The following is an 18,558-nucleotide window of genomic DNA, read 5'->3' on the forward strand; positions in this document are numbered from 1 at the left end:
CACTCTTAATTTCTTCTCTAATTCTTTTATTTTATCCAAAATCTTATCTTTTTTCTCATTTTGTGTTCTTTTCTTCACTGCATTCTGTTGTATCAAGAATCCCCTCATTACAGCTTTGCTTGCGTCCCAGATTATTCTTTTTTCCACCATATTATTCATGTTTATCTCAAAATAGTCCTTCAAAACTTTTTGGGCCTTCTTGGTAATTTCCTGATCTCTAAACAAATTGTCATTCATCTTCCATCTGAAGGATCCAGTTGGTAATAGTGTCATATCCATCTTTACTGCATTATGGTCGGAGCAGGTCTTTGGGCAGATTTCCACTTTTCTGACCTTAGGCGCCAGGCCTCTAGAAATCCATATTTGGTCGATTCTTGTCCAGGTCAGTTGGGCTTCAGAAAAGAATGTTCCCTCTCTTCCTAGTGGGTTCTTTGTCCTCCAAATGTCAATCAAATCCATATTGTCAATCATTTCAAAAAAGGTTTTAGGTAGTCTGCCGTCTTTTGTAACATTTTGACTTTGTGACTTGTCCATGTTAGTTGATACGACCCCATTCATATCTCCCATCATTATGATGTTGTTGTAGTCTAGATAGTCCAGCATTGTCTCCTGCAGCTTCTTGTAAAATTCCGATTTCCCTTCATTAGGTGCATAAATTCCTAATATCAGCAGTTTCTCTCCTTGATATTGTATCTCAATAGCCAAAATTCTTCCATGTTCATCTTTAAACAGGAATTTAGGTGACAGGCTCTCTTTTGCATATATCACCACGCCTCTCTTCTTAACTTTGTCCGAAGATACAAATTCCTGGCCCAATCTTTTATTTATTAACACTTTTCTGTGGAGCCTCGTCACATGTGTTTCTTGTAAACAAATAATGTCCAATTGTTCTTTTTTTAATATATGAAATATTTTCTTCCTTTTTTCCGGAATGTTACAACCATTAATATTCCAGCTCAACAGTTGCAGAGACATCCTGAACTATCTGGTTATTTTTCAAGGGGTGGTATCTTCTCAGGGTCTTCAGGTTCCACAGATGCTGATGTTGGTACTGGCGTTGCCTCAGGCCCAGAAGGTAGTTCAATTCTTTTTTGAAGGTCCTCTCCGTATGTAGAAAGAAATTTGTCTCTCTCTTCAAGTGTTCTCACTTTGACCTTTCTCCCTCTAAAGGTAAAAGATAATCCTTGGGGAAATTCCCACCTGAATGGAATTGCGTTGCTCCTTAGTAGTTTAACAAGTTCAGAATAGGCGGCTCTAAGATCAAGCAGTAGTCTTGGGATATCTTTATAAATTTCAATTCTTCTATCCAACACCTCCAGTGATTTTACAAAGTGTAGTCCCAAAATCTTATCCCTTTCCTCCTTTGATCTCAATGTTATCAAACAGTCTCTGGGCCTCTCCTTCTTTATAAATCTTCCAAGTCTGAAAGCTGACACAATTTTAAAGTCCTTTTCTTCCAAGTTCCAGAACTTGGAGAATTCTTTGGTCAAAAACTCAGTTAGATGTCCTTCTTCTGCCTCTTGTAGTGATCTAATCCTTAAGTTGTTCTCACGGTTTCGCAGTTCTATCATCGAGAGATAAATCTGGTGTTCCCCGACTTGTTTAGTGAGTGGTCTTACCTCTTGCTCCAAATTTTCAAATCTTTGTCTGGTGTCCTCAGTCAATTTCCGATTTTCTGCTGAGGCCTCCGTTAACTGTCCAATTGCTTGTGCATTCTGTACCACTTGTGTGGTTAATTTATTTAGACATTCTGTGTTTTTATCAATCTTTGCTGATTGGGCATCTGCTTTCTTGTCCAAAGCTTCCAATTTTTCAAAAATTTTGTCTAGTACAGAAACAGATGCTCCTGAGGCCATATCTTCCAGTTGTAACTGCTCTGCTTCGCCCTCTCCCTCCACTTCTGAGGGCAAAGTAGGCACAGATGATCTACGTGTCTGTGAAGCTGAGGTTAGAGTTGTTAGAGTTGTTTGTTTAGCTCTCCCTCTTTTTCTTGTGCCACTCATTCCAACGTTATCTGTCAGTCAAGGTCACACTGAGTTGTTCCCATGGGAATGGAAAGGTCCAGAGCAAGCAAACAGCAAGGGAATCGAAAGTAAAAAGTGTATGTAAAATCACTGTTATAATCCAATCCTCTAGAGGGAGCTTAATCTGTCTTTCAGAGTCTAATTTAATGTCCAAGAACCTTCAAATACAAATGTTTAGCAGAGTTTATAAATGGTCACTTTGTTGCAGACAGTGCTTATTTATCTCCAAAAAGAATGTTTCAAATTTAAAAGGTCTCAATACCCTCAGATTGTTTCAAGTTCCAATATACAGTATCCAAATCTGCAGTACTGACAGCTCCCTTAGTACTCAGGCAGCTCCTGATTCTGGGTTTCACCTTCTAGTTTGTAATCCAATAAGAGGAGGAAAGTCAAGTGCAAATAGAAATCCCAAATCTTTAGCTTAAAGTCTTTACTTTAAGATGCAAGTTCAAATAGATGCTTAGATCTGTAAAACTTAGAGTCTCTTTCTTTCAGCCTCCACTCCTCCAGCTGATTGCTTTTTTTTCAAGTTCAATGGCTGCGGAAGACGGACTTCCTGCTTCCACGTCTCTCCGCTCTCAGCCAAGTTCAAACCAATTTAAATTTCCCTTTTAAAGTCTCAAATTCAAGTGATTCAGTCTTTTACTCACAAGTTAGTTGCTTTTTCGTCCGGATCCGTAATTTAGCAGGAAAAGGGATCAGCGCTCACCGACAGTAGCAGCGCGGCTTCGCTCCTCAGGCTGTGAAACAGCTCACAGCGCCGCAACCCCCCTCCGTGCTCCGGAGCCCCTTACGGGGTTCCTTCTGCACTTGGAGGGTCGCTCTAGGCGCCCACCGAGCCTCAAGACCCCAGGCTCTTGCCGCCTGGGGTTTTCCAGAGTGGGTCTCCGCTTCGCCGTAGCGGACGACCCGTTGCCTGGGGAGCCTCCTCTCCCGTTCAGAAGAGGACCGCCATTGCCGTTCGCGCCGCCCCCGGAAGTCTATATAGCTATCTTTTTATTAGCTGTCTTTGTTAGCTTGTTGATAGAAAGCTGGCATCAAAATGCATGTTATTAGCAGCACCAGTAGTAGTGGTAGTACTGAAACTTGTCATGGTTAATCATCTATACACACACACAAAACTCCTGATGCTGATTTGAGGCAAAGTATTTACAATATATACTCCTTTTTTGAGAGACACAGCCAATACCAGATTGTTACAGGTTTAGACGGAAGGAAGGAAGTCTGTGCCAGTAAAATACACGTTTCACAACTATCTAGAAGAAATGGCTGAGTAACCAAATGCTGTCTTTTCTCAGAGCCATATTACACTAACATTATTCACTAACATATCTGAGAAATCCTATCTGTGAAATAATGATACACTTACTAGTAGTGAATAGTTTGTGCAGACGGCCTCTGCGTGCAAGTTCGGTAGTTTTCTGCATAGCAGTTCAGACTTTCATTTTTATCTCTTGTGGAGGACATTTCCAAATGTGTTTAGTGAGTTGTTGAACACAAATGGATTCTCCTGTAGAGACAGTCACCAGAGGAAGTGATTTAAAATGGTCTTCATCTGATAACCATGTCATCCTCTTGTCCAGGATTGGGAACCCTCCAGCTCATGGGCCACATTATCCCCACCAGGCTGGCCAATTTGCCCTGTGTGGTGATTATTTTTGGCAAGCCACTCCTATATGTCACTCACCTAAAATAATGACAGCAGGTGTAGGACAGGTAAGGCCAGAGCTGCCAAGAAATAAGTCACAACTGCTAAGGGACAATCAGGAGTGCAAGAGTACCTTTCCAATTGCCCCTTAGCAATAGGACTTGGTTTATGATGTTTAAATTTGGTGCCAAATGCAAGTCAAGTGGTTTGAGCAGGATCAGATCCACTCAAGTACTCTGATTGGAAGCTCCCAAGTGGGTTCAATTCTTGCTGAAAGCAGCAGGACTTACATTTGGTGCTGAATTTAAACAGTGCTGAAGACAAACGCCACTGCCAAGGAACAATCAGGATCAACAGCTGAGAGTAGGTTCCTGGTTTTTCTATGTTTTAATTCAGCTCCAAATGGGGCTGAATTGGGGTTCAAATCCGATCAGGTGATTTGCCGATCAAGTAGACCCACCCATCTATCAAAAGTGACCTCCATAGAGGGTAGCTGCTTTTCTGTCTGCCCTGCCAGGCATAAAATGGTTCCCCAGCTCTGTTCTATTCCTAGGAGAAATTGATTGTTTTTAAGGATGACATGAGATTTCATCTGAGTTTGGCTCAGATTTGAACCTCAGGAATTTAGAAGAGCCAGCTCCCCACTAGACAATGCTTTTCAAGCCTACTTTGCTTTCCATTAATCAGGAGTCATCCATTTAAAATATTTTACTGCTCTTATGTTGAAAATGAGGATAACATTAAGAATTTTTCAAACACCTTGAATTTTACCTATATATTCTATGAGTTTTCATGACAATTCTTTTTTATTGAAATAAACTGTGCAGTTCTTGCTTTAATTACTAAAACTTACTTTCAGTTTGTACTCATTTTCTAAGGAGATCTTAAAAAGCAGCTCCTTCAAGAAGCCAGGCTTAAGGGAGTAGGAAAACCCTACTATCTAAAAATGCATTCTGCTGTGCTTCACCTGCTGTTTAAATTTCATAGAACACTGTACTCTGATATTAACCTTGAGCCTCAAACTGCAGTTGGTCTTCCTAAGGGTAGACACTTTCCTATTATGTCCTGAATCCATCTCACACAGTTCCTCAAAATGGGCTTCTGTTGTAGACTATTTGTGTAGAAATTTATCCAGAAAAATACAAGAAGGTGGTTTCATTTACTCTTCCATAGCTGATTCCTTATCAGGAATATAACCTCTAGGTTGGCTTACACTAAGGCATTTTATGTGGGGCTGCCCTTGAAAATGGTCAACTAATATAAAGTCCAGTTGCCAGGATTCTGGCTGGTTTACTTGTATTAAGCCATTTTACATTGGTTCTAAAGAAATTGCAGTGGCTCCCTGTTCACAACTGAACCAGTTCAAGGTGCTTGCCTTTAAAGCCCTAAGCTGTAGGTGTGTCTTCTCCTATATCAGCCCATCGGCATAACCAGGAATTTCTTTTGGGGGTGGCAAACTTTTGTTAGGGGGCAGAACCTCATAGTTGTATTGATTTTTATTGAATTAGGGGGGCAACTGTCCCCCCGCTCCCCTGGCTATGCTCATGTACCAACCTGCCCTTAAATCAAGGTTGTCAGGAGATGGTGTTCTCTGTGTCTCACTTTTAAGAGAAATACATTATGTATGTATATAAATGAGGCTTTGAATGAAAGCTAAAAATAACAAAGATGAATGTAGATAATCATAAAAATAACTCAACTAATAGGCAATGAGAAAATAAATTTATCAAGAAAAGGAGTTTATCTCTTATTGGAATAACAAAGTGTAAGATTTGGCCAATTCATCTTTTTTTGTTGGGGAAGCTTAATGTTATAAAATGTTATAAAATTATCAATGTTTCATGTGAATAGTAAAATCATATTTTTCACTGGTGTAATTATTTAAATATTAATATTCTACTTATTCTATTTTAGAAATATTTTTGTACTAAAGAAAATTTTCTTTATATTATCTGTATGTAATCTTTAGATACACACATGTTTGCAGGATCACCTTAAAGCACGGAGGATTAGTTCTGACCTCACATTTTGAATCCACTGGATAGCTTTTGCTCTATGAGAATTGATCAGGCAATTTACTTAATAAATCTACTGTAGCAGTATTAACTCTTCAGCTGATATTTGAAGTATTTTCACATTCCATATACCCTATGGAAGCAAAATGTTACATCAGAGCTTGTTGTGAGTTTGATTTCACTGAGGTAAAAAGGTCTTTATATTATATAGGTTATACAATATATATATATATATATATATATATATATATATATACTCTTAGCACTAGCAACTTTCATTTCACTGACTATACAGTAAAAAATAATAATAATTTTTATACCAGTCAAGCCTCCAGCATATGTCAGCAGTGGATCAAATATTAAAAGCAAATTTTAATAAGTGAGAATCAAAGAAGGATTTAAAAAGCTCAGGGGATTTAGAGATGAGAGTTCAGTTCAGGGAATTCCACAGCTCAGGGGCATAACAGGTGAATGCTCTGTTGCCCATGGATGAGAGACCTGACAAGGGGGTTGATGAATTTGAGATTTATTATTAGAAAGTAAGAACTGAGGGCATATATAAATGGAGACCAATTCTGATAGGTGTGAAAGGGAAGTTTCAGATAGGTAATGAAAAACTCAGAGCAAAATTTAAAAGTCAATGCGTTGACTGATAGGAAGCCAGTGTAAATCTGCCATGGCCAGAGTAATGTGATTGAATTTATTGCCATGAGTAAAGGCATGGGCTGCACCATGCTGAACAATGGGGTCATTTATGAATATTACTCTATAAAGTGCCTGCCGATCAGTGTAATCTGGAAGCAATAAAGATATGCATTAGGGGAGGGCAAGTAACATAAATAGTAGCAACGTTGCCTCCTTAACATCGGGGAAATCTGAAAACATGTCACCTGAAGTGACTGCTTTGGGGGGAAAAAAAGCTTTTAAGAAGTTAACAGTAAATGAATTTGGAAAGCAAAGCAGAATGCCGAGTTGAAAGTTTCCAAGCGTTTGTCAGATCTACACAGCTGCCACCAGATGGGAGAACAGAGGGGAGAGCAAACGGGTGGGAAGCAGATGAAAAAGGGGAGGGGGGATTTGGGGATTTGAGTTCAGCATCGAGGGCTCTTGTGTATCCGTTACAGATGATGCCTTATAGCTGTTTGCTGGGTCAGGTCTCTCCCCACCTCCTTTGCCATGTCTTTTTTTTCCTCTTCCACAGTCTCTTTAAAAGTTTGACAGCTCATAGATGGCAAAATAAGATCAACTCCCAGTATGTCAAGATCCTAAGCTAAGTATGTGCTTACAGGACAAAAACTGAGCACAGCTGGGAACGGATCTGCATTTTTCTATCTGTGTGTGAGGAAAATATTAATGCAGGGCAAGAGTGACTTGGTCTCATCATCACAATGATTCATCTTAGACTTGTTATTAGGTAAACCACTTAGACATTTTTATTATACTGTTATGAGTTTGTGGGTTGTGGGTGCCAGACCTTTTAACCCAGGGGTCAGCAAACTTTTTCAGCAGGGGGCCGGTCCACTGTCCCTCAGACCTTGTGGGGGAGCCGGACTATATTTTTTGGGGGGGAAATCAACGAATTCCTATGCCTCACAAATAACCCAGAGATGCATTTTAAATTAAAGGACACATTCTACTAATGTAAAAACACACTGATTCCTGGACCGTCCATGGGCCAGATTTAGAAGGTGATTGGGCCAGATCCGGGCCCTGGGCCTTAGTTTACCTACCCATGTTTTAACCTTTGAATCAAGCAAGTGTTATAAGAAGCTAGCCTGGCTTATATTTTGATTTGCCTGGGGTGATGACCCATTAAGAGAACAAAATGAAAGGGGGTGGACTATTGAAAGAACCAAGGAAAGAGGCCCTGTGCTGGGTTTGGTCCCTTCTCTAGCTCTCAAATAGTTAGCAAGACAGGAGTTTGAGGGGAGAGTTTTGCTGTTGTGTGAGCTGAAAGCGGGTGCAAAAAGCTGCAGACTGGAAAGGCAGAGAGAAAAGCCATGGCTGATTTCTGCTTGAATCCAAGGCTGTGGCTATGGGAGAAATGATACCCTCTTGGGGTGTTAGGGCTGTGAACCCCTCCATCATAGGCTCAGGTTGCATATAGGTGTAAATAAACCATATTTCCTAAAGACACCACAGTCTCATTTTCAAAAGGAACTCCAGGTAAGCACCTAGAACTCTTGGGACCATTAGGGTGGCGTGCAATAATATGAAATTGTACACACTTTTTATAAATACATACAAACAGGCCTAGGAATGTCTGTAAAATACAGTTGAAGTGGTTAATACATCACTGAAAACACAAGAGGCCACTCTGAAATTAATTCTGAGATAGCACTGGAGATATAGCAAAGAATGTTTCACCATAATGTTGGAGGCGCTGTGGAGAAAAAGGATTTTTGCTTCATATGTGGTGGAGCTGCTCTTTTGCACAAATGTTCTGGGAGGGGGTGTTCTCAAAGTTAACTTGCATTCCCAATTAGCCATTCCACCTGGGCCCAGCTGATAGCAGTCTTTTCAACTGAGAGTAATCAAGGGTTCGAACAAAAGGATTTGGTTGCAGTAGTATTGCCTATGGCTCACTTAGAATTAACTAGTCGTTGGGAAAGTAACTTAGCTTCCTCAAAACTTCATGATAAACAAATATGGTAGTGATGATTGATATTTATTAATATCCATCACTGTGTAGCCTTTAAGAAACAACAGCCCAGTGCACAGAAAAGTTCAGAAGGTAACACGGATGTCTGTGCTGCGCTCTTACCAACCAGAAGAGGGAAACCAAAAGAGCTGGCACCAGGAACATGAAAGAAAAGAATGACAGAAGTTCTGTGGCCTTGATGTGACCCATGGGCTGCCTGTTGAAAACCATAAAGGTAAGATGTTTCAATTCTGTATGAGTACAGATGGTAGCTTGCAGAATGCATTCTGAATTTCCCTTGATTCATTGAATGACTTTTATGACATGTGGCCTTTTCCCAATGACAATATGTGACCCCAAGATGCAATTTGCCTGATTAGGGACACCAAAACCTTGCATCAATGGAAAGTGACTGATCATGGTTTTATATTCTATAATGTTAGGCATTCCCCTGGAATTTTATCTGGTTTCCTGCATGCTTCGTTGTTTCTTTTATTCCCTAGACACATAGTATTTTGTTGCATCACTTGACTTCCTCTTGTCAAGAACCAGAATATTGTTTGCTGAATAATCCCTCTGCTAGTATGTTGACTTCCATGTCTCTGACTTAATGATAGTACTTGATGAGTGGATGATTTGCCCAGTGGTGTTCATTGTTCATGCAAGTGTGAGAACTACACTCATGTAGGCCTTGTGATCTGAGTCACTAAGGAGTCTGTGAAGAATTGTGCTTTAACACCATATATTTTCTACCTCCAATCAGCTGCTTGGGCTGTTTTCTTTTTCGCTTACAAGGGTTGAGATATGGAAGGGTATTGGATATGTGGGGAACATTTTTAACCGTGGTATTTATCATCCATCCCTACACTTTAATGTATTTATGCCATTATGAGAAGACATATATTCAGTGGATTTGTGTGTATCACTCTCTGAATAGCTTGTTAGTTTGACTTCAGTACTTTTATACAAACAAAGATCCTACAACATCAAGTGGACATGTCCAGGGCTCTTTTTCAGCCAGAACTCTCTGGAACTCAGTTCCAGCACCTTTCAGGTGGGCGCCATTTGCATTCTAAGAGAATGAGGGAGGTGTTCATGGTGAGTTCTGGCACCTCTTTTTATTAAAAAAAAATACAAAAATAAGACATGCCTATTTTTGTATTAAACTTCTTATTCCAGTGATTTCCAAACGTTTTGCCTCATGGAGAACCTGAAAATTGGAACCACTGCCAGTTTGGGGCCTGATCTAAGTTGGGTTGTAAGACCAGCACTACCACCATACAAATATATGGCAAAAATTAAGAATAAAACGGTCATCAAATCCATATTTGGGTTGAAAGTAGGTCCCAGGTCTGAAAAGATTGAGAGCCACCAGCCTATATAGTATGTCTTATCATTTTTGGGGGATCCTGCAATAAATATGGGAAGCTTTCACTTGATTCTACTGTTTATCCAGAATGATTTTGCAGAGTTACTGCCTAGCACTACTGAATCACTGCTGTCAGCAGGACTGTGAGTATAATTTGTAAGTATATAATTTCTTCTTGTACAACCCCCCCCCCTTTTTTTTTTTGCATCTGCAAGGACTGCAGAAATCTCATACGTTTGTGTAGCTTGTGGGAGTGGATTCCCTTTTGGGTAATTTTTATTACCTTGTGCACATCATTCATATTAATTAAGTCATCAGGGTACAAAGTGATGCAGCTGGGATATTTATTTAAGCTTCACTCTGGATGGCATTTTTGAAGGTGGTGATCATATGGGACATCTTCTTGGCCTGGTGTATGAATTAGTTGCCATATTCCAGATGTTAGTATAATTCTGTAATCAAGCAAAGGCTGGGCATGCCAATGAGGTGAGACACCAAGCTCACAAGAGGAAAAGGCAGCATGAATTCTTGGTTCTATAGCTGATATACTGGTTGCAGACTGTTGCTGCCATCTTGAGGAGAGTCTTTGCAGCATCAGGCTTCAAATGACTAGGTTGATTGATTATCTTAAGAGATATGGGGTTAGAGAAGGGATAGCATGGAACAGTAACAGTGACAGATAAACAAATGGGCAAACCCTCTCCAAATTTCACTTAGACTGATAAAATCTTCAGTAAGAGCTCCAACAAATCAGATTTCCAGAAAACAAAGATGGATGTGACTTCACAGGATAATAATGTGTTCAACAAATTTCACTTTTTCTTCTTGTTTGCAATTTCAGTTTTACTTGTTATATTTATTCACTAATCTGATTTGACCTTTGCTTCCATATAACTTGAATTGAATTTACGTCTATATATCTAATATACCTAGAGATTCTCCATTATAATATACCTTAAGTAGAGGTAATACAAAGCATCTTATACTGTACTATTTAAAAAAGAAACAAACAAGGACTGCTACATATAGATCACATAAGCTGCCCCAATTGCAGTCTGACTAGCACATATGAGATTGCCTGGATAGTACAGTTACCCATTAAATGTTTTCACTCACTTGACGCCATAGAATTGCATTTCAACTCCCTAGTTCTAAAAAAACCCCACAGTTGAGTAATCGGTTGGTATGAAAAACAAAACTAGAAACTAATAGTGATGGGATTTAGGGGAGGGCCATCTCATTGGGGAGAGCATCTTCTCTGCATGCAGAAAGTCCAAAATTCAATGTCCAGTATATGCAGGATGGACACTAGTCCAAAAACACTGAGAATTTCTGCCAGTTAGTGTACAATATTGAACTGTAGGAAGCAATGCTATAAGGCAGCTTCCTAGGTTCCTATTCCTTCCCTAGGTTGATATTTCTGCCCTTTGCCAATGTCACAAGAATGGCCAAAAGTTTGGGGGCACTTCACTCCATATCCCATAATCTTTCCAGTAGGTTTTCTTCAATGTCAGTCATATCAGAGTGGACTCTTTGGAAACAATGGTCAAGTTCATTGATTTCAGTGGGTTTGCTCTGAGTGTGACAGAGTTGGAAATTACCCAAGGAAATCTAATTTGTTGTCAACATGATCTTATCTATTCCTTCCAAAAGAAGTTCATGCCTTGACTAACTCTAGAGAGGCACCAGCTCTAGACAGGGAATGCTTATAACTAAACTGGGTCTAAAGTGATCCTTCACACAATTATGTCTAAACTGCAAAGTCAACAAAGCACCCCTTTCCCTTAAAGGTAAAGGACCCCTGACATTTAAGTCGAGTCGCGAACGACTCTGGGGTTGCTGCTCTCATCTCGCTTTACTGGCCAAGGGAGCGGGCGTTTGTCCACAGACAGTTTTTCCAGGTCATGTGGCCAGCATAACTAAGCCACTTCTGGTGAAACCAGAGCAGCGCACGGAAACGCCATTTACCTTCCCGCCGGAGTGGTACCTATTTATCTACTTGCATTTTGATGTGCTTTCGAACTGCTAGGTTGGCAGGAGCTGGGACCAAGCAATGGGAGCTCACCCCGTCGCAGGGATTCGAACCACCGACCTTCTGATCGGCAAGCTCTAGGCTCAGTGGTTTACACCACAGCGCCACCCACGCCCTGCCCTTTCCCTTAAAATGCCAAAAAAATTATAATGTGCAGAATGAAATCCAAGCTTCTAAAGCTCTGCTATACACTACTGTATCTTATAGCAGCTACTGATTACAAAGAGGGAGAAGGGGAGGGGCAAAGCAGTGGGGAACCTGGCATTGTGCAGGTGCAACCAATCCTGTGCTCCTGACACTGTCTCTGCACAGTACCAAGCTCCCCACTGCTTCCCTCTCTCCTTAACTAACAGCAACAAGCAGCATTGGGAAGCCAGGAGTCCAATGCCACCCTGCACACACTCCCTTGTTGGTCATTCATAACTATTTAGGTAGGAGTTCCAAGGTATGTTTATGATCAAATGGAATACTGTTCAACCCAGACAAATTTTGTTTAAAAATGGATGCAAGCCAATATTCTCATGCATAGAAATTTTGAAGATGAGTTATTCGTCCGCCCCCCCCCCCCAAAGAATCTGGTGACCAAAAACTTCCATTAAAACAGGTAAATAATTAAGTAGCATTTTAAATGTAGACTTTATCTTTTTTGTGGGCAAAGTTTCAGTATGTATTCTGGACTTTAAATGTGGAAAGAGTAATAAAAACTGTGTTTGTGTGTGTGGGTTGGGAACTAAGGACTCAGTTAGACTGGTAAAGAAAAAGCGTTTTATATGTGATATAACACGGTGACACCAGATGGCATTGTGGAGTTCCATTTTTCTCCACACGATTTCTCATTATAAAGGTTACAATGCATTTTTCTGAAATGCTTCTTTGATGTGTCTAGATCCAGCCTAAAATTACATATATTGTTTCTGAATTAAGAAGGGAGGGCAGTTGTGTAAAATTTATAACATTTTCGAAATATTCACTATGCATCTCTGCAAATGATGAGACTATTGAGCAAAATACTGATGGGCTTTCCATTTTACTCATCAGGGATTTCTTATGTCCCAGCTTATTTCCTGCCACCTCTTCAAACTTGAGGTTCTAGCTTTCCAAAGACTCCTTAGTGTTCTTAAAGGCTCATTATTCTCACCTTCATCTACTAATAAACAATTGGTGTTGGTTATATTATGGGTCTACTTATAAGGAAAAATGCAGCTGCCTCAGTGCCTCTGTCTGATTCTGAGGCCATCAGAGTTCAATTCCAATTACTGCTCTGTGATTTTGGTATGAGCCCTCTCTTTAAATAAGCCTTAGTTTTCTCAAGGCATAAACCTTTCCACATTGATTATAAGGCTTCTGTTACAATAAATTTCAAATATATCATATCCATGAGAATACTGGAAAAGTTATTCAAAAGCCTATGGTTTGAAGAATAAAAACAGCAAATTCATCCTTTCAAATGTCGTTTTAACTTGACTTCATTATATGCTAGTATGGGCATGTGATATGGAAAGTTCCAAAGGTTTGATTGTAGCAGCAAGCTGATGGTTTTTTTTAGGTTTACATGATCTATTCTCAAAAAACAGTCATAACAACAAATAATAATCACAATAATAATAGAAAGCTTTAAAAGACTGACTATATATAAAATATATTCCACATATAAAATATATTCCACAATGGAATGCAAGGCTCATATATGTACTAAACATACCAAATATTCATGAATGTTGCGAAATAAACTCAAATTTAATGGGAATGTGTTGACCATGAGATAGTTTGGTCATATAAATCATAAACTGAGCCCAAGCGGAAGCAAAGTCAGAGGATTACACATCACCCCTGCTATTTTATGAATCAGTTTTTTTAGAAACAGTATGAACATGACTTTTTAAAACCATAGATCCCTAGAATAACAATATGTATCCTTCCACCCTTGAGAGATCTCTAGACAAGCGGCAACTATAGATATAGAATTAATTGTTGAGAAGTAAAGTCAGCAATGGTATCATCAAAAATGGGTGAGACATAGCTTAGTGTCCAAAGTGACCTGTTTGCCAGCAATAAAACCAATCTCCATTACAACCTGCTTCCAAAACTTATGTAATTACATCCCCACCACATACGCCAATATGTTCCTCATACCTTACAATTCTGCAAGCATAAGGGGGAACCAGATCTAAGAATATGAGTTAGTAGGACTGGGGTTAAGAACCAGTGGTTGATATCTGCTGGGTGGGCTTTCCAACAGGGTGGGTGCAACTACTGAAAATACCTTCTGTCTGGTTCCCTGTAGTTTCACTTCTCACAGTGAGGGAACCACCAGAACAGGCACCCCAACCTTCAGCCCTCCAGATGTTTTGGACAGAATTCCCATCATCCCTGACCACTGGTCCTGTTAGCTAGGGATCATGGGAGTTGTAGGCCAAAACACCCTAGGTTGGGGATGCCTGCACCAGATGGTCCTTGGAGCTGGACCTCAAGGGGGTGGAGATGGTCCTTCAGGTATACTGGGCAGAAGCCATGTAGGGATTTAAAGTTCAACACCAACAATTGAATTGTGCTTGGAAATGTACTGGGAGCCCATATAAACCTTTTAGCTCTGGTGTTATGTGGTCCTGGCAACTGCTCCCAGTCATCAGTCTAGCAGCCACATTCTGGATTAATTAAGTCATCTTCAAAAATAGCCCTATGCAGAGTGCATTGCAGTAGTCCAAGCAGGAATACAGTCCTAGTAGGGAATATATCATAGTAGGGAATATATCATTCTTCTAGTTGCATAACATATAGGCAAATGAATTTTGATGATGCAATATATTTAAGACGTGCAGAATGCAGTACAATCTGTATAATACATATCCTTATTTGATTGAGCAGTCATATTTTTCCTGAACATTGATATCCTTCTTAAATATGATAAGTGAGGAGTTGCCATATTGCTCAAAATCTCCATTACATTTAGATATTGTTGCTTTATTATCAAAATATGGGATATTCATGTAGTCTGTTGTTAAACTCCCTATTCAGAGAAACAATTTTGCCATTGTGCCTAGCTCACTGAACACTGACTGGTGACCCATAGAGAGACCATAATCTTAATGCCAGTGAAGGTGAAAGAAGCACTTCTGAGGGACCACATTTTCATTAGAAAAAATGGCATATGGAGAAGAAGCCTCTTCTTCATGCCATGGCATTGTTTGAAATGGAGCCCCACCTCGCCGCTGCCATTTTTCCTTAAGAAATTCAAACACATTTCCTGTATCGTCTGGATTGACCTATATTCTATGCCTGGCAAGAAAGGCAAAATATACTGTTTTCTATTAGAATTGCTAAAAAGCAGAGGATAGTTTCACTCAGGGACTATTGCTTCCTTCCCCGCAGTCCCAGTTCATTCTATTTTTCTCAGCCTTTATTATAATAACCAAAGTGATACTACCCATATAATGGTTTGTCTTTGTTGAATGTTAAATCAAACACTTTTTTTCAATTTGGTACTTCTTTTCATAGTTTATTGGTTGTAATTTGGTGCTAGAATATACATGCCCAAACTAAAAAATGCTTAAATGACAAGGACGTGAGTAAGTTATTAAAGCTGAGATAACACCTTTAAAGCTATGTTAAGTCTTAATGATCAAAGTTTTATATTATAGTATGAAAACTTAATGCTTGCTTTGCTGCCTGTGTTAGAAACCCAAGAGGATCAGAACTATATGAAGTTCAGGACATAAAAGCTTTAGCAAGCAAGCAAACAAACAAACAAACAAACTGCTTTATAAATAAGTGAATGTTCCATTTCACCCACTATCAGGCCACTTTTATAATCAAGAATCCCCTTTGAAACTAAAACAATAGCATTATCTGAGTCACATCTCATCTCCCCATGGCTTACCCAAAAAAATAATTATGGCAAACTGCACTGCAGTATAGAACCCCGTTCAAAAAAAAAAAAAAAAGTCGACAACATTCAGAGAGATAATCCCCATGATACTTCATGGTTGAACAAGATACTGCTCCCATTTCTGAACGAAAGCCATGGTTGAGGGAATTTTCCACTCATTTGACTTCTATATCGCAGACCAATCCTTTTGACTTTCTTCTTCATCCTTAATGCCTCTAAAACTGCTAAAGAGACAGACTGTGGACTTAGGATTTCTGTGGCATTATGGATTTTATGACATTTCTTTTATGGTGCCTTTTAAAAATACTTTGCAAGTATAGGTCAGAATCTAAGTAAGAAATTTAACAATTTATTAACTCTTCGCATGTAAACCGTACTCACATTCAGGACTGCTTTTGTATTATTTTATGGCTCTTACTACAAACATGCTGTGTTTTGGAATAGAGCAGCACAGTTCAATTTATCACAGACTCGGTGGTGAATATATTTTTAAACTAGAAACATGATGAGTTTTTGGTTGAATTGCTCTATCCTTAAGCTCTCCTTCAGCTTTTCCCTTCTGCTTTTGTCAGTGATTGCTGGTACACAAAACAATCATATACCCAATAATTCTATATTAGTGTATGTCTGTGCGTGAATCGTGTTATAATCATTTTGAGGTATCTAATAAAATGCTATTCAAATGCTTAAAAAGGTAGAAATCCCATTCTCGTTTCTAGTCCTGGACATCTTTCTCTTTCTCTTTTGGTGTTTGTTACTCAGTTATGTTTTGTTTTGTTTTGTTTTAGCTTCTATACAAAATGATGACAATGGTAGTAATAATAATAGCCTACTGTTCCCCCCCCCTCCATCAAAATAATAATTTAACAATATATTAAAGTGTTGTGGCTTAGATTCAAACACGGTAGAAACTTTACAAAGGAACAGCATGCAAGTTTGAGCTCTGGAAGCTGTAATGCAGGGAAGCCTTTTGGTTTAATGCATAGCTCTATTCACAGAACCATGTTTTTGTGACAGTATATAAATTAATACACCCAGTGGTTCATTGCATTATCTGAAAACAATACATGACTTGGTGGGAAAATTTTGAAGCCTGTTGATAGCCGTATAACACATCAGAAATTGGAATTTGCTTGGAATCCCTTGGAATTTGCTACTTTGTTAATAATAATAATAATAATAATAATAATAATAATAATAATAATTTATTTGTACCCTGCCCATCTGGCTGGGGTTCCCCAACTACTCTGGGTGGCTTCCAATAAAGATTAAAAATACATTAAAATGTCACACATTAAAAACATCCCTGAACAGGGCTGCCTTCAGATGTCTTCTAAATGTCAGGTAGTTGTTTATCTCTTTGACATCTGATGGGAGGGCGTTCCACAGGGTGGGTGCCACTACCGAGAAGGCCCTCTGCCTGGTTCCCTGTAGCTTTGCTTCTCGCAGTGAGGAAACCGCCAGAAGGCCCTTGGCGCTGGACCTCAGTGTCCAGGCTGAACGATGGGGGCGGAGACGCTCCTTCAGGTATACTGGGCCGAAGCTGTTTAGGGCTTTAAAGGTCAACACCAATACTTTGAATTGTGCTCGGAAACGTACTGGGAGCCAAAGTAGATGCAATAGAGGCGGTGAAGAAAGTCTTTTTTGCTGTCACTATTGCCACTTGGTAGGCTCGACGTTAAGCTCTAACCCGTGTCCAGTCTGATTCAGAATGAGTTTTCTGCCACTGGCGCTCTAGCCATCTCAGCGATTGTTTCCTCGCCCTCAGCTCTGAAGAAAACCATGGGGCTGTCTGGGCTCCATGCAATCAAAGAGGGCGCTTCGGAGCCAGACAGTCGATAGCCCTGGTTAACTCCACATTCCAGCGAGCCACCAGGGAATCAGCTGAAAGGCCATCAACATGGGATAAAGCATCCCCACCACTCTCTGGAAACCATTTGGATCCATCAAGTGGTGGGGGCGGACCATCCGAATTGGTCCCACCTCCCTGCAGAGGGGAAGGGTCGTGGAGAAGTCCTGTTGCACCAGAAAGTGATCTGACCATGCACTTCTTTGTTTCACTTTTACTTAGTGTCAGGTCACCCACATCACTAGAGGTGAACACCAGGTCTAAGGCATGCCTGTGACTATGAGTTGGGCCAAACTTATTCAGGGACAGCCCCATGGAGGCCATGCTTTCCACAAAGTCCCGAGCGGCCCCTTGTAAGGTCGTGTCAGCGTGGATGTTAAAATCCCCTAGGACAACCAAACTAGGTGTCTCCAGGAGAACATCCGCAATGACCTAAAGCAGCTCAAGCAGGGAATTCTTGGTGCAGCGGGGAGGTCGGTACACCAAAAGGAATCCTGTACCGCCCCTATTGCCCAACTTCCAGAACATGCACTCAGAGAACTGGGTCTTCCTAGCAGGATGCCTGATGCAAGCTAGTGACCTCCTAAAAATCACTGCAACCCCCCTCCCTGCCCACATTACCTGGGTTGCTGTGCATAAGAGAAACCTGGTGGACAAGCAGCGGCAAGGACAGGACCATCTGCTTCATCCAACCAAGTTACACATGCCAGATCAAATCCTCCATCCACGATCAAGTCATGAATGGCAGTGGTTTTATTCATCATTGACCTGGCATTGTACAGCAACACCTTCAGGTCATGTGGGTTTCCCTTGTTGATTCCAGTATCCATCCGGTCAAGACCGGACCCGAAGGCAGGGATAGTCTTCAAACAATGACTAAGCCTGCCTCCTCGGTAATGACATGATCTGGTCTTAGTGTAATTCCTTCTCCTGCCCATGATCACAGAGATCGGATGTCCCAGTGCATCCCCCCCCGTGGAACTTGCCCCAGCCATTCTGTTGGCTGGGGCCCACTCCCAGGCAGCCCTGATCCCGCCCCTTAAAAACAAAATGCAAACTATACAACAACCAATAAAACAACAAAAAACAAAAAC

General features: G+C 40.3%; 1 protein-coding gene across 3 annotated transcripts in view; it reads left to right on the plus strand.

The window, feature by feature from the left end:
* LOC308476418 (uncharacterized protein) overlaps positions 1-18,558 on the plus strand; it is a 244,192-nt gene that overhangs the window by 19,071 nt on the left and 206,563 nt on the right. For 2 of the 3 annotated variants that reach the window (XM_081003995.1, XM_081003994.1), the window contains exon 1: positions 8,464-8,563. In XM_081003995.1, coding sequence (XP_080860121.1) covers positions 8,537-8,563 — 27 coding nt within the window. In that variant the 5' untranslated portion in view covers positions 8,464-8,536. Of the gene's footprint in view, positions 1-8,458; positions 8,564-18,558 lie in introns of those variants that run through there. The other variant, XR_013985865.1, reaches the window with a different exon arrangement.

The sequence above is a fragment of the Podarcis pityusensis genome (assembly GCF_964106645.2).
Source record: "Podarcis pityusensis genome assembly, chromosome: 4".
NCBI lineage: Eukaryota > Metazoa > Chordata > Lepidosauria > Squamata > Lacertidae > Podarcis > Podarcis pityusensis.